Source organism: Atractosteus spatula, chromosome 6, assembly GCF_055471065.1.
Source record: "Atractosteus spatula isolate fAtrSpa1 chromosome 6, fAtrSpa1.hap1, whole genome shotgun sequence".
Classification (NCBI taxonomy): domain Eukaryota; kingdom Metazoa; phylum Chordata; class Actinopteri; order Semionotiformes; family Lepisosteidae; genus Atractosteus; species Atractosteus spatula.
Genome location: NC_142711.1, coordinates 37,502,958 through 37,517,935, shown reverse-complemented (window position 1 = coordinate 37,517,935; position 14,978 = coordinate 37,502,958). Strand labels below are relative to the sequence as shown.

The 14,978-nt window shown below is 38.6% G+C and overlaps 1 protein-coding gene across 1 annotated transcript in view; it reads left to right on the top strand.

Annotated features, from left to right (window-relative positions):
• The window catches only part of LOC148832828 (nuclear receptor-binding protein 2-like), a 94,996-nt gene extending 80,819 nt beyond the window's left edge, over positions 1-14,177 (top strand). Inside the window, exons 13-18 of the mRNA XM_088919185.1 lie at positions 403-453; positions 846-981; positions 2,139-2,192; positions 2,825-2,888; positions 9,875-9,930; positions 11,383-14,177. Coding sequence (XP_088775311.1) covers positions 403-453; positions 846-981; positions 2,139-2,192; positions 2,825-2,888; positions 9,875-9,930; positions 11,383-11,478 — 457 coding nt within the window. The 3' untranslated portion in view covers positions 11,479-14,177. The remainder of the gene's footprint in view (positions 1-402; positions 454-845; positions 982-2,138; positions 2,193-2,824; positions 2,889-9,874; positions 9,931-11,382) is intronic.
• Positions 14,178-14,978: the final 801 nt, after the last annotated feature.

The following is a 14,978-nucleotide window of genomic DNA, read 5'->3' as shown; positions in this document are numbered from 1 at the left end:
TTTCATTTCACACCTCTCTGCACCCATTCTGACTGCACACCTCTTGATTGGCCTCTCTTTCTGTCCCCTGCTCCCGCCTCTCACTCCTCCTCCCTCCCAACCTTTGTTCTCCCGCTACTTTACCTTTGCCTACTGCCCTGTCTCTCTCACACCTGAAGAAGGCTCCACGGCCGAAACGTTGTGTTCTCTTTCTTCTTTTTTTCAGCATGGAATAAACCTATTACTTGTTCATATATATATATAGTTGTATAAAACATGCTATAGTACGTTGTACTTGTCATTCATATTAATTTCATGATCATAAATACAAAAAGCTTGACTACAGTAAAATGAATAGTTTTGACTTGTCCCAGTACTTTTGGAGTTGTGGTTGTCCTCAGTCCTGGTGTCTGTGTTTCTCAGGTATTCCCATGTCTCTCCACTAGAGCTGGACAAGTTCCTAGAGGATGTGAAGTAAGTGGACAGTGTGTGCAGTCCCATGCTCTGTGTGTCACTGGAGGCAGAGGTCAAAGCAGTCTGCTGGCCTCATGCAAAGACTCACTTCGCACTGCAGCCCTGGAGCCACATAAATGTTGATCACTAACACAAATACCACATCATTTCATTACAACATAAGATGGATACATTGATAGAGACATGCAGAGATACAGAGAGAATTAGAAACAGAAATCAATAGAGGCAGACAGGCACAAAGAATGAGAGAGATAGAAATGTATCTAGACAGCTAGAAATAAGATCAATATAGACAAATAGAGACACGGAGAGAAAGTTCCCGGTCTGACACATGACAGAACAAACAAATCAATTTCTAGGATCATCATGATGTCTTGTTTTTTTCTGCTCAGAAATGGGATTTACCCCCTGATGAATTTTGCCCCTCCGCGCCCTCACCCCATGCCCCGTGCACTCTCGTTGTCCCAGGAGCACATGGAGACTGTGAAGACCCCCACACCCGAGCCCCAGGAGACAGAGACCAGAAAGGTGAGGGTGGGAGAGGGGCTGGGCTGGGGTTAGGAGAAGAAAGGTAATGGGTAAGTGTTATTCACAACTGCCAAGAGCCAAATCAGGATCCTCAGTTTCTTGGGAGCGAAAAGTAGCAGAATCTACAGCATATCCGTCTGTCCAACACACTCTCAAATAATGCACAAATGCTGTATCCAGTTTTTTTTTTAAATAAATATTTTTATTCAAAACGGTAATAAACTGAACATTGTTACACATGAAAGAGGGTGAATGTCACCCCCATAGTTACTGCTGTGAGGCTTTTAACTCTTAAGTCAAGCAGGTTTTCCTCTAGGATTCACTTGTTTGATGCTTTTTCCTCTCCATCCTGACAAGCTGCACAGTCCCTGCTGATGAGAAGCAGCCCCATCAACATTGTGTTAGCTTAATAAGTTTGGAAATTGATTATCAAGATTCTAAATCTCATATCCAATGAAATCATGATTATAAGCTTAAACACCAATATAAAGTGGGACAGGATACATTTGTGCAGCACCACATGTTGGCTGTTACTATCTGCTTTTTACATCCGCTGAAATGCAGGACAGAAGTGAAAAACAACTCAGCTCTGATTCCTCTGGACAGGACAGGAGTTCACAAGGCCTACTAGCTGTGGAACTTAGGGCGACAGAGGATTTACTGAGGAATAAGATTAAATTGCTATTACTTAAACTTTATGCTCATTGTTGTGGAATTACCAGTAGTTAGACCTGACCCACCTTCATATAAGCTCCTTGAGAGCTACCAGTCTCGTCAGTGCAGCCGGATACAATCCCTCATTTGTCTCATCCTCATGCTTCAGTGTCTTCAGTCAGTGAGGAATTTATGCTGTTTTCATGTGTAGGAATAATTGTCACAGATTTAAAAGCTCAGTGGAAGGTTGTCATTTTGTCCACTGAAAAAATCCACAAGAGTATGTTTTCAGCTCCTCCAAGTCTGTGCGGACTGGACAGGCCTTTGGATTATGTTACAGATAAGGTTAGGTGTAAGTAGGTTTGCTTTAAGACTTCGGACAGGGTGAGTGTATTGGAGTGGAGGTGTTTCAGGGAAACCTCAGTTTCTGAGAGGGCAGAACTAGATTGTGGGCACCAGTGACCCCGTGGTGGAGCTCCTCACTCTGCTGGTTTGTGTTACAGGTTGTTCAGATGCACTGTAATCTGGAGTCCAACGAAGAAGGAACAAAAACACATGTGAGTTCTGCCTCCTCCAGACTGCACTCCCTGAGGAGACTCTGGTCTGAGGACAGAAAGCTGTCTGAGGCCTTCTATAACCCCATAAACGATGGCCACATCACAGTTACAGAGGCCTTGGCTCCTGCTCTCTTCATCTATCCCCCTTGCTGCTCCATGACTGCTACTGGTGTGTGTAAGAGATCCTGCCAACTACACCAAAATAAAACACTATGGTGACCCCTAAATGCAGGAACTGCTTTTATTTTTTAACAGATAGTTTGATGGGTCTGTGATGTATTATGTGCTATCAGTGTCTCAATCTTGTCCCCTACCCTTTGAGTGTTGCACTGGTCTGCCTGCCTGCAGTGTGGTAAGGGTGTCCTAGGTCTAAGAGAGTTTGCGATCACATACTTGCTTTGAAAGGTACAAGAAGGGTACAGTTTCCAAATATGAGTAACAGGTGGGTAAGATATGAGAATCTTCCATGCAGATCATATTCAATACTGCTTCGGAAGGATGGATGGAGTTTAATCTGGGGGACAAACACTGTTGAAGCCCATTAGGAGACATGAGGACTAGAAATGTATCAGAAATAGACAGGAGGGGGAGCCACAGGTCAAGTAAATCTGATTGAGCCTCTCTCCTCACAGCTCACCCTGTTCCTAAAGATGGAAGATAAGCTCCACAGGCAGCTCAGCTGTGACATCCTGCCCGGTGAGTGCCACCCCTGTGCATTTCTTCTTAGTTCCTATTAATCACCTGCCAATCCTTCTGCCCTTCCCTGGCTATTTTGCTTGTTCTATTAATGATTTTAATTCTTGGTGTCCTATCAGTGGAAGCTTCTTTTTGGAGTATATTATTGACTGTGTTGTTATTGTTTATACCTCTATTAGAAGTAGAAAGTGAACAGGAGTAGAATTGTGTCATTCCTGAATAATCAACAATTATGATCACTACACCAAAATCTGTTTAGTGTTATTGTAACATACAATAAACATAAAATAAAATCTAGCTCAGCTGAGTCTGTCTAATCCGCTGAAGCAACTAACCATTCTTATCCCACACAAAACTATCTAACCAGTCTATCACCCAAAGTGAAGAAACCTATATCCTTTTACAGCAAAACTCATGTACAGATGCAGCCATTCAAAACAAAGTGGGCGATACCGCATTATTTTGCGGTGCGCTTGACGCAGTGTACCGCAAGTTACCATATTAATAACGTAAATTCTTGCATAGTGCCGCATGATACCACGTGGTACCACAAGTAAAATAATAGTATCCGGAATTTCCGCAAGGTGGAGCTAATAAAGCTCAACCTCTCATGTTTGAGCTGTCGCCATCAAAGTCTTTACCGAAGATATAACTAATAGTATTAATAATGAATGACCTTGGACAAGCTGTAAACTCAAAGTATTGCCCTGGTCCACATTCTTTTTTTCATTGACCGTCTTTGTAAAAGTAACACCACAGCATTTCGCAATCACGCATTTGTTTCCAATCATGCAAAGTACAGTAATTTTTGAGAATCTCCGATTCACCATTGCTTTCACATGCTCATAAAAGATATTGATTTAGGAACATAAACATATTACTGTATGCAAACTGTACTGTATACAGTATGTATATTTAATGTCTTTACTGTGCCCGTTTAAGTATTGAATATTTATATGGAATTTTACCACTGAAGGGAAATCTTAGTGGCTGAGCATAAAAAGAATAGGAGCATACTGTAACGCTTGTGAAGGCCATAAACAATATTAATTTTGGAACATAAACATACAGTATATAGCTGGTCTTGGTACTTTAAAGAAAAAATACACACCAGTATTCCATTTCTCCCTAAACATTTTAAGCATCGAAGTCTTTAACTAACATGTGAAATAGCGTGTATAAAAAGTGGTAGTTTTAAGCTTTTCTGCTAATATAATATGGAATTGCGTATCTAAAGAAATTAATAACGATATAATTATATTCATATACTGCAACACAGTAGTACACGCTTTACAATGTCTGTTGATTCTGTATGTGTAGGGCTGTTTCAGCACTCCTCATGTGACCTTGCTGGTGGTACTGTGGTCTATGTTCCTGACTTGTAAACCAGAGGTTGTGTGTTCAAATCTAGCTGGTGCCGTGGCTTTTCTTTTAACAAACATTTCTTTGAAAAATAGAATACATTTAAGGACAATTAATTGACAATAAATATAGAAAAGCACATATTAAATTTGGGAAATAGTTTTAATATGTAAATAGTTCCCTGGTTCTACACCCCTGGGTGTTTCTCTCTCTCTCGCTCGTTCACTTGCTCGCTTGCTCGCCCCCTCCCCCTCTCTCTCTCTCGCCCTCCCCCCCCCCTCAATTCAATTCAATTCAATTCAATTCAAGGTGCTTTATTAGCAGGGCTCGCCGTGTGTCTCTCTCTGGTCGGGGCGCGGGAGAGCTCGCTGGCAGGTGGTGACTGAGAAGAAAATAAAGGCAGCTTTTAACTCCGCAAGTCACACACCAATACACACCAATACTCCATTTCTCCCTAACCATTTTAAGCACCAAAGTCTTACATGTGGTTTTCATCACTCTCTGCGGGAGTGCTGGCTGTGACGAATTAAACCGGTTTCACAGGTATTTTCAAGTGGTCGAGTCTTCAGCGGGAGGGGGGAACAAGCTGCCCAGCCGTGTGGAATGCTACAGAACCCTAAACAGACAATAAACACTAGCCGAATATTTGACCAAGATATCGAGACACAGCTGTATAAGCTCCACCAGTAAAACTCAAAGTATTACGCTGGTCCACACTATTTGCAACCGTCATTTTAAATGAAAAGACTTTATTTTTTCATCGACAAAAAGCCACCCACCACAGCATTTTGTTGATCTAACTAACAAGGATGGGACATTAGCTAGCCAATATGATAAAGGAATAACTTACTTTTTTGTTTATTTCTTTAGCACATTTATTTGAACATTTCCATCGATTGTACAAGCACTGAAAAACTGTTCAATCCCTAGTTCATCAGGCATTTTCTTTTACTATAACAGATATAAAAACTCCCTTGCTTTTAACAGAGCGTTTCATAATTTCTAACAACGAAAATTATTTAAACTGCGACAATTTTATCATTCAACGAGAGCTCAAAATATCACAAGGATCCTCAGGAGATCAACAAAGACAACAGAAAAAGATATGTGTATAAGATACTGTCCATGGGAATCCAAGCTTTTTTATCTACGCTAAGAAGTAGTCTTTAAAATTTCTTCATTACACAGTGAAGTCAAACTTCCGGGATGTGCCTATATTAGTATGCTGGGCAAACGTTCCGAGGTCAAATTCTTCCAGCAAGGGGGTACCTTTAAAGTGGAGAAGATGGCACTGAAATTTTTTGGCATGCATAAAAAACAGCAATTCTGTCAGTGAGCCCTAAATGAATTAATAGCAAACATGGTTTACATAAAAGACATTTCTCCAAGAAAGTTTAGCCTTTGTCACTAATGAAACCACTAAATAAAGACATAAATATAGAAATCTTAAGATTTTTTTTTTCCAATGTTGGTAGCAGGATGAACTTTCAGGTTGAGCTAAGTGTATATTTTGTCGCAGAGTTGCTGCAAGATGTTAACAGTGAAAAAAGGTATTTAGAAATGAGTTATTTCAAGAAGAAAATTTTCAGAATAATTGCAAATCTAGCAGGATAGAGAAAGCACAGAAAGTAGGCAGTTAGATTGATCAGATTAGTATGAAAAGCCATTTAGCAAAGATGGAATGAGAAGAGTGACAAACTAGTATACTTTAGATCTTTTTTTTCTGAACCAGGGAAAATCTGATCATGTTTCCCTATAACAATAATAAAAAACTTTATTTTATAAATCACCTCTAAAAGTGGCATCTCAAAGCAATACAGTAGATGTAAAAACTGTTAAAAGGACCACAGATTACAAAGTAAATACCCAGACAAATGCAAACGCGTTTTTAATAAAATGCTTTTATTCATTCTTTATCAGACTCACATTCCCGAATGTCCCCCACCCCGGTCAACAATCCTAGGAAAAACACGAAACAGCCTGTTAATAAAATTGTTGTAATTTTGTTTGGTCAGTTCTTCCTCCCATTCCCTTCTTCTCATTCCCTCTTTAGAAATTAGAAATGGATGGATATTTTAGTTATCTTTCTAGTTCACAGGTTTGCATGCATAATTTAATTTTGAAAGCCACTGAGACATCAGGTACTACAGTTGTATTTATGAAAAAGAAACAAAACAAAAAGCATACTAACAACTGTGCCATCCTACTCCTTAGTTAATTATTATTTATAAACAGTTAACATTGTTAGCAAAATATTTTGAATTATATTTTACCCTATTTTTTCTTTAGTTTTGTATTTAACTTATTATATGATAGTCAGACTTAATGTATATTTGAACAATGAAAATATATTTTTACAAGATGCGGGGGAAAGTGCAACAACTTATTACAGTGCTAAACTTAATATTATTGATTACTAATAGTTTATGCTAACACCTAACTGTTTGTATAGATGAAATGTTTCTAAAATGTATAACGTAACAAAATAAAAGACGATTAAAATCTGTAATCTTTCCACTTTGTAATGTCATTAGAGTACAACAACAAGTCCAACAAGTTTCTGCTTTGTCTGAGGATGGTATCAAAAAGTAATCTAAGTGGTGAGAAAGCTGTGCTTAATGATAATTAAGGGACTTAAAAGTAAAAAGAGATGCTTTATATTGCTTGATTAATTTTAAAAGCTAAGTTATAAATGCAGACGCAATTGGTGCCATTAAGCGCTCTGTGCCGCGCCGGGTCTAAATATCTAAACATATGTATCTATATAGCACGTAGTATTACTGTATTCCACTTTCTTTGTAAACACGGAAAAACAGATTCACAACGCGACGCTGTGTCACTGTGTAAAAAAAAAAACGGTTTGAACACCCTATATTGTAATGAGCTGCTGAGCTAAGAATAAGAGTTCCTGCTGTCAGAGGGGGTGGAAAGTGCCCGCGGTCATTTAATTAGTATTACAATTCGCACTGATTCCCTTGCGAAGATATGGACATAAGAATATTCGTGCGTGGTCAAAAAATGGCATTAAGCACTTAAAATTAATATGGTTAATAATAGTAAACTGTAACATGCTGTAACAAGATCGGCTAAACTGGGAAGCCTGTTCCCACACACCCTGTCCCCACTGCCATTAGAAGATGCACAAAGCACTCCCCAGACTATCCACCCGTTTCACTGTTACCTGGATACCTCTTTGTTTAGAACTCACCCTCCCCCCTGCCTGTCTCACTTCTTTTAATCCTTCTGTGCCCAGATTGCAGTGGGTAAGATGTTTTTCCAAGAAAAAAAGAGAAATTAAAAAAAGAGAAATTTCACCAGAGCCTCTTCTCTTCTTGTGTCAAATTTTTAGTTTAGAAGGATTCAAGCAGGATTTTAGATGAAAGGCAGCGACCTTAATCAAGCCCAAATCATAATTTAACCCATTCAGAACCTACATTACATTTTAGCGTTTCATTCTGAGCAGAAACCCTCACACCTGAAGAAGGCTTGCGTTTTCTCTCTTCTCTTTTAAGCATGTGTACAATGCTGTAATACAATTTAAAATAAAAGTTTAAACAGTATCAACTAAACTCCATTAATATAAGTATTGAGTGGTATTACATAAATACAGCTTTTTAGTATAGATTACACTTTTCTAAAATGTATTTAAAAAATAAAAACAATTACAATCTAATCTTTCCAGATTTGATCCCAAAATCCCAAGAAAAATAAATCTAAATGGGGAGAAAGCTATGCTGAAAGTTTATTTTAAACTTTATTTTAAAGAAATGTTTGTTAAAAGAACAGTTGCAGCACCAGCTGGATATGAACACACAACCTCCAGTTTACAAGTTGGGAATGTAGACCACAGTACCACCAGCAAGGTCACATAAGGAGTGCTGAAACAGCCCTACACATACATAATAAACAGACATTGTAAAGCGTGTACTACTGTGTTGCAGTATATGAATATAATTATATCGTTATTAATTTCTTTAGATACTCGATTCCATATTATATTAGCAGAAAAGCTTAAAACTACCATTTTTTATACATGCTATTTCACATGTTAGTTAAAGACTTCGATGCTTAAAATGTTTAGGGAGAAATGGAATACTGGTGTGTATTTTTTCTTTAAAGTACCGAGACCACCCATATACTGTAATACTGTATGTTTTATGTTCCAAAATTAATATCGTTTATGGCCTTCACACACGTTATGCTCCTATTCTTTTTATGCTCAGCTACTAAGATTTCCCTTCAGTGGTAAAATTCCATATAAATATTCAATACTAAAACGGGCACAGTAAAGACATTTAAATCTTTCTACGACCGACCAACGCACCACGAGTGCCCCTGTTGGTCAACCAATCACGTACCGCGGTATTGCGCGTTATCGCTCGTCACAATGCGCGAGGATGTAGCCAATTACCCGCGGTACATGTCTGTGCCGCGCACTTTGAATGGCTGCATCTGTATAAATGTACACATTCCACAACCATTAAACAATCACCAAATTAAACACCAGGTAAAACTATTTACACAGAAAATCTATACAAAGCCAGTCTTGAGGTTGTGCTGGCAGCCTCTGGTGGCAGTCTCTTAGTACTACCTGTCTGTCACCTAGACAATTCTTTTGTACTGGTCAAGGGTTGGATTATTCCTCACTGTAAACAGGAATACCAGCCAAATTTATCAGGTGGCAGTTTGGATCTGAATATTAGTATTCTGCACTGACAGGTTTGTACAGCATTAAGGGCTAAGAATGAAGCCGGAAAAGACACAGAGAACTCCTGTGTTTTATTTTTCATTCTCAATGGGGTGATACAGCTGCAGTTACATGCTCAGCAATCACAGTTTACAGCAGAGGGTTGGAATTAACAAGTCCTGTGCAATTTATAAATGTTATCAGGGGAAGTCATTTTCAGAAACATTTGAAATTTACTAATAAATTCACCTTTTGTTCTAAGATAACATGTGCCACTGTATATTAAAAGAAGGCATCTATAAATCACTTCACAATGTTTTGAAGTGACTAGTACTTTGCAGTGTTTTTATTTTTTTATAGTATTAACAGAACTATCTCAGCTGATAAAGGAACATTAATTGAATCGTGATAAATACAATGTCCCAGAGTAAAAAAATAAGTTTGTACCATGAACACTGACAATGGAAATGAGAAAAAGAGAATCTAGTAGTTTTTTGTCATCTATGTCTGAATCATAGCTGGAGTCATAGTAAAGGTTACTGAGACAAAACAGTCCATTTATGGTAATGTGGCTGAAACAGATTTATTGACTTCTTATTTCAGGTATTTTTAAAGATCACTAAGGACTCTCACTCTTCCCCACATCCACCATCTTAGTTAACATGAAATTCCTTCTACCCTCTAATCCTATTAATTGTGTGCAAAATGTCTCCCTGATTTCTTGCTGTTATCGTGCTTCTGTCTTAAGTGTGCTTCATTCATTGTGATATGTAACAAGAAATTCTAGACTTAGAGAAATCCTTTGCTGCTCTGGAATGCTGCCAGGGTACGACATGATCATATTGTTTTTACACGATTACATGGGGGAAAGGGGTGTTGAATAATAGTGGAAACATCTTTGCTGACTTTATGTACTGTATTTTTTCTGTATTTTTAGCGGACAGTTCAAAGGATCTTGCAAATGAGCTGGTTCATTTTGCCTTCATCAGTGAGGTATGTACAACAGAACATGTTCACAATGAATGAGTTACAAAACAAACAGAGTATCCTGTTTATGGGATTTTATCAAAGAAGGTGAGATTGAATTGGCTCTCTGATAGAGATGCTTTTGTTTTAGTGGGCTTCATATGAGGATGAATAGCTTATCTAACCTCAGCTACATAAAGGTTTTGCAGAAGTGTTTTATGTGAAACATGGAATGTTTCTTGAAGGTTTTTATCTACACCCACAAAATAAAAACACAACAGAAGTGAGTTAATGATTATTATTTTAGCTCACTTTATCCCACAGTGCCTTCATAATACTACAAAGATTCAAAAATCAAAGAATTCATTGAAATCTCTATATACAGAAGGAAACAAACATAAAAGCAATTGAGAGCAGTCCAAGTGACCCATCTCGCTTGTTTGGTAGATAAAAGCTAATTGATCTGAGGATCACAACCTTGAAGGAAGTCAGGGTATCAACTTCAACAACATGGTTAGGTAGCTTGTTGCATACTCCTACTACCCTTTGGGTAATGCGTCCTTTTCTTTTTTAAATGCACATTGATGTAGTTTTCACTTGTGTCCTATGGCTTAGTTTCACTGTTCATTCTGATGAAGTCCACTGGGTTGACTTTGTCAGCGCCTTGGGGATTTTGAATACTTGTATCAAGTCCCCTCTTAGTTCTGTTCCAGACTAACAAGGTTTCTTCCTTCAGCCTGTTAATGTAGGACATGCCTTTAAACCCCAGAATATGTATCTGTTTGATCTTGTCTGGACTGACTCCAGAGCACTGTGGGAGTGTTTCATACATCATAACTCCCACCTGTGTCTGTTTATCTGAAATTTATCACCTACTTAGAGATTTTGTCTGATAAGGGAGATAAATCTTTTTCATGTTGAGAAAACATTGCATAAAGTTCTGTGTGCTGAAGTTGGTGGTAATAATACATTTTAGCTAGAGTATTTTTTAAACTAAGGACTGAGGGCAGAAAAATCTAAATTAACAAGCAAATCAGTTACATATATCAGCTGGCACTTTTGATTAAGGACCCTGTTGAACAAATTCCTGCAGACACAGTAGTAGTCTAGGACCAGGATTGAGAACCACTGCTATTCTGCAAGTGACTACTGAGATTGCTAGGGAGAGTGTGACTAGTCACACTTTTAGTATATTTTGTTTTTAGTGAGTGGAAAGTAGTTCACATTTAAATATCTTGAATATATCATTTTATTTTTATATATTTTATGTAACAGGTGCTGTGAGATCGTTATGACAAGCAGACACCTACAATCTGCAGAATTTCTAGATATTTGTGCCTTGTGTCAAACAAAGAGAATAGTACAACTGCTAATATCATTTTGTTAAAAACTGTAAGGAAATCTGCATAGTGGGGTGTTGAAAAACCTGGTGGCAGTGTTGTTGAGTGGAACATCTCTCTCCTTGCTCCTTGCCCGCAGGAGGACTGTGACATGCTGGCTGGGTTCCTGGAGGAGGCTCTCAGTAAGTACCGTAATGGAGGTGCTGGCTGTACTGGCATCACGATGATGCATTGAGACTGGCGGCGCTCTTCCTTTGGCAACGGCAGGCCCACCCGGGCCAGGAAAGAGAGAGGGGACAGAGGGAGAGGAGGTTACAATGCTCACACAGAGAGAGGCAGACTCTGGAATGGGTTGTCAGCTGTCACAGGTAGATCAGACCCGACTGCACCGGAAGAGGAGACTGAGCAGGTGAAGCTGGAAGAACAGGAGCAATACCCAGAGCCCTCATCGCATATCGGACTGTCATGACATTCCCAAGCTGTATCACAATGCTATACATTTCAATGTCAATTTCCTCATTTGAAAGTCTTCCTTTTTATTAGAGATTAAGTGTTTGCTTTGACCCTAGTTTTCTGTCTTTAAAAGGCCTCCCCTGCCAACCCCTCTGGTTTCTGTGTTTATTGCTGTCCTGCGTTGCTGCTTTCCATGGATAGCTTGGGTTTCAGAGATGTTCAAATGACAGGAAGGAGGAAATGTCTGTAAAAGGGATTTCAGTCCAATGAGGATTTTCACGTGGCTGGTCCCTGAGGGCCACAAAGTCCTTTTCTTTTCTTAGACGAGGTCTTAAATTATTGAATGAACTCATTGTTTACATAATTGGCCAATGCTAACTGCTTACCCAAAATCCAGATATTTAATTAACCATTAACAGAGGTGTATATCAACTGTAGGGGTTGAAGATGACAGTTTGAAACCAGTGTCTCTGAGATCTAGGCAGCAGGCAACAGCAGAGCCCTAGATAACAGTGATGTGACTACAATAGCCCTGCACCACCAGCTTAACTAGTTTGGCCAGTGGCAGGTAGGGAATCCTGGTTCAACAGATTTACTGATTTCAGGTTCAAAACACATGGTAGGTCAAAGAGGCAACCAAAACCTTGCTGGACCAAGGTTTTCCACTCACACTTAGTTAGACTTTTCACATTTTCCCAGCTTAACTAGCTATCACTGTTGTAATGTGTTGCTAGGCTGAACCTACTGTGTGACTCCACTAGTAATACCTGATCATTCTTGCCTTGATATGAGCCTTTGAAAACCATGTGTCCAGGAGTACAGACTAGGGGGAGCAGAGAATAGAAGAAGCCTTCTCCTCAAATCCCAGAGGCTGAAGGCAGAACTCTGAGACACCTCTGGATGAAACCTGGGTGTTGTAGAGAACCGCAGTCCAGTATCACGCAGCCTCACCATCCACCAGCGCCAGCTTAGCAGTTAGTGGATATCTGAACGGTGTACTCTACAGTGGGTAGGATCCCCAAGCATCAAAAATGTATGTCAACTGCAGCGAGCAAGTACTTTCCTGATACAAATCGCATTCTTTATTCCACACTGAAATGTGAAATACAAAAAGGCCGGGTCTGTATAACATTATTTTGTTTGTTATTCTTGTTGTGTTATACTCCAGGAACACATTAAGCAAGACCCTTGACTGTCTGAAACTGTGCAGTTCATATTAAGCGATGCATAGAAAAGTGAATCATCTTAATAAATATATAAAATATTGTTAAATTTCATATAGAAATGGTTTATTTTAAAAGAAATACTGATAAATCACATCCATCAAACTTGTATAGCCTCATAATCGATAGAATTTGCAGCTTAAGTGTTTGATCTGTTTTAATCACACTAGTATTATAGTATTCCCATTCCCAGAATGAAGCACTCAAGTATGAATCTGCAAAAATTAAATCAACAATTTAAAGTGGCAGAGCAGTTTAAGTGACCAGTGAGTGTGCAGATCACAATTCTTTCATTGCGTTTCTTTCCTTTTCCCAAAATCTTATTCTCACCACACCAGTTCTGATCACCAACCCGGAACTGTATTTGCTGCAGGCTTTTCTTCATGGGCTCACGTAGATAATTTAAATCAGCACCACTAAATCAACCCTGTGAAATTATTAATTGGCCCTCAATTGCCCCTATGGCTTTCTGGGACTTGTATTTCCATCCAGCAAGCTGCAGCTAAGAACACAAATGTTATCATGGCAAGGCAATGGGTATAACCTTTTTCCATTTTTTTCCTTTTTCCATTTTGCCACAAAATAGCCCTTCTATAATCTTGCCCTTTATACTGTCACCGTTTGTGGCCACACACTGTGAATGGGAATCATATACAGTAGATTGCAGTTTCTGGAATTAGCCCCTTTTCCTGAAAACACTACCAAATACAGTACTTCCACCCTCGTTTCTGCTTAGTTTATGATTGAACTGTAATTGCACAATGCCCCAAATGTGACTGCATGATGTCAGGTTATCTACAGATAATAAATGCTGCATTTTTGCTAAATATTGTCTGTTACACAATGTACTGCGCAAGGCTGCATGGAGCAGCACTGCTGCCTAAGTAGTATGTACTGCAGGGTCCTGCTACAGTCATCGAAGTAGTACAAATAGCAGAATGACCTAATTTTGTCCTGAAGCTGTGTCCCAGGCTATATTACCTACACCTTCAAGTGATTCTGTTTCCAATAATGCCTTAGCTATCGAATTGAGCCTTTTAAGTATGTACACAAAGATAGGAATGGATGAATAGACAATAAACAGTATATCCATCTCTTTGATTCCCCCCCCCATCTCTACCTTGGGTCCATAGAATGCAGATGGGCTCATTGTTTTAATTAACTGGCTCTGTGTTGTGTTTGTTTTTTATTTGTTTTCATGTAAAATATTGTAGACAACAAAAATGATCATAATTAAACATGATTCAAGTCTTCCTGAGATGCTGAGATTTGCCCTCTGCCCTTGTTTGTTCATTGTGTGCTGACTTCATGTGTATCACATTAAGAGTACATGATAGATGCACAGTATGTTTCTGATGGGACTTCAGTGATGGGAGATTTGCTTATGTCTGTACCAAAGATGTACCACGGTCTTACAGTACTTCTGTGCAACACTAAAGACCAAACTATTCTCTAAAGCTTTTAAGACATAAGTTAACTTTACTCTTCATTTTAATTTTTTTTCTTTTTTTCTCCTGTGTATTATTTGTGTTACTGTACACAACACTTTAGGATTATTGAAAAACACCTTGAATTTTATTATTATCTACAGTGGGGCTACTGGTGTATAATGGCTGCTTTATTTAAGTTATAATGCAAAACGTTATTGTTTACTATTACAAGACAAAGTAGCTTTTTTGATTGTTGCCACCTCTTATGAATATAGTCTTATTTACCTATATAAGTTACCTTTTAAGAAACTATAACATCTACTAAAAAAGGTTTACATGATAATGATTAGAAATATTCATTGTATGAGGAGGTACATGTAATGTGTACAGTATGTAAATAAGGTATATGCATACAGTGTATTTCTGTCAATAAAACTCTTTGTAGGTGACCAATTAACGTAAAGATGCATTAAAGAACATTAAACACTTTTGGCAAGGTGAACAAATGGCAAGGCAATGCAGAAGAACTTCTAACAGGTAAAAACATTTTTTAGAAAACGTGCTGTATTAACAGGCAAGTACAGACCAATTAACACCAGTGATTAGGAGCTCAGCTGGAATGACAGTCT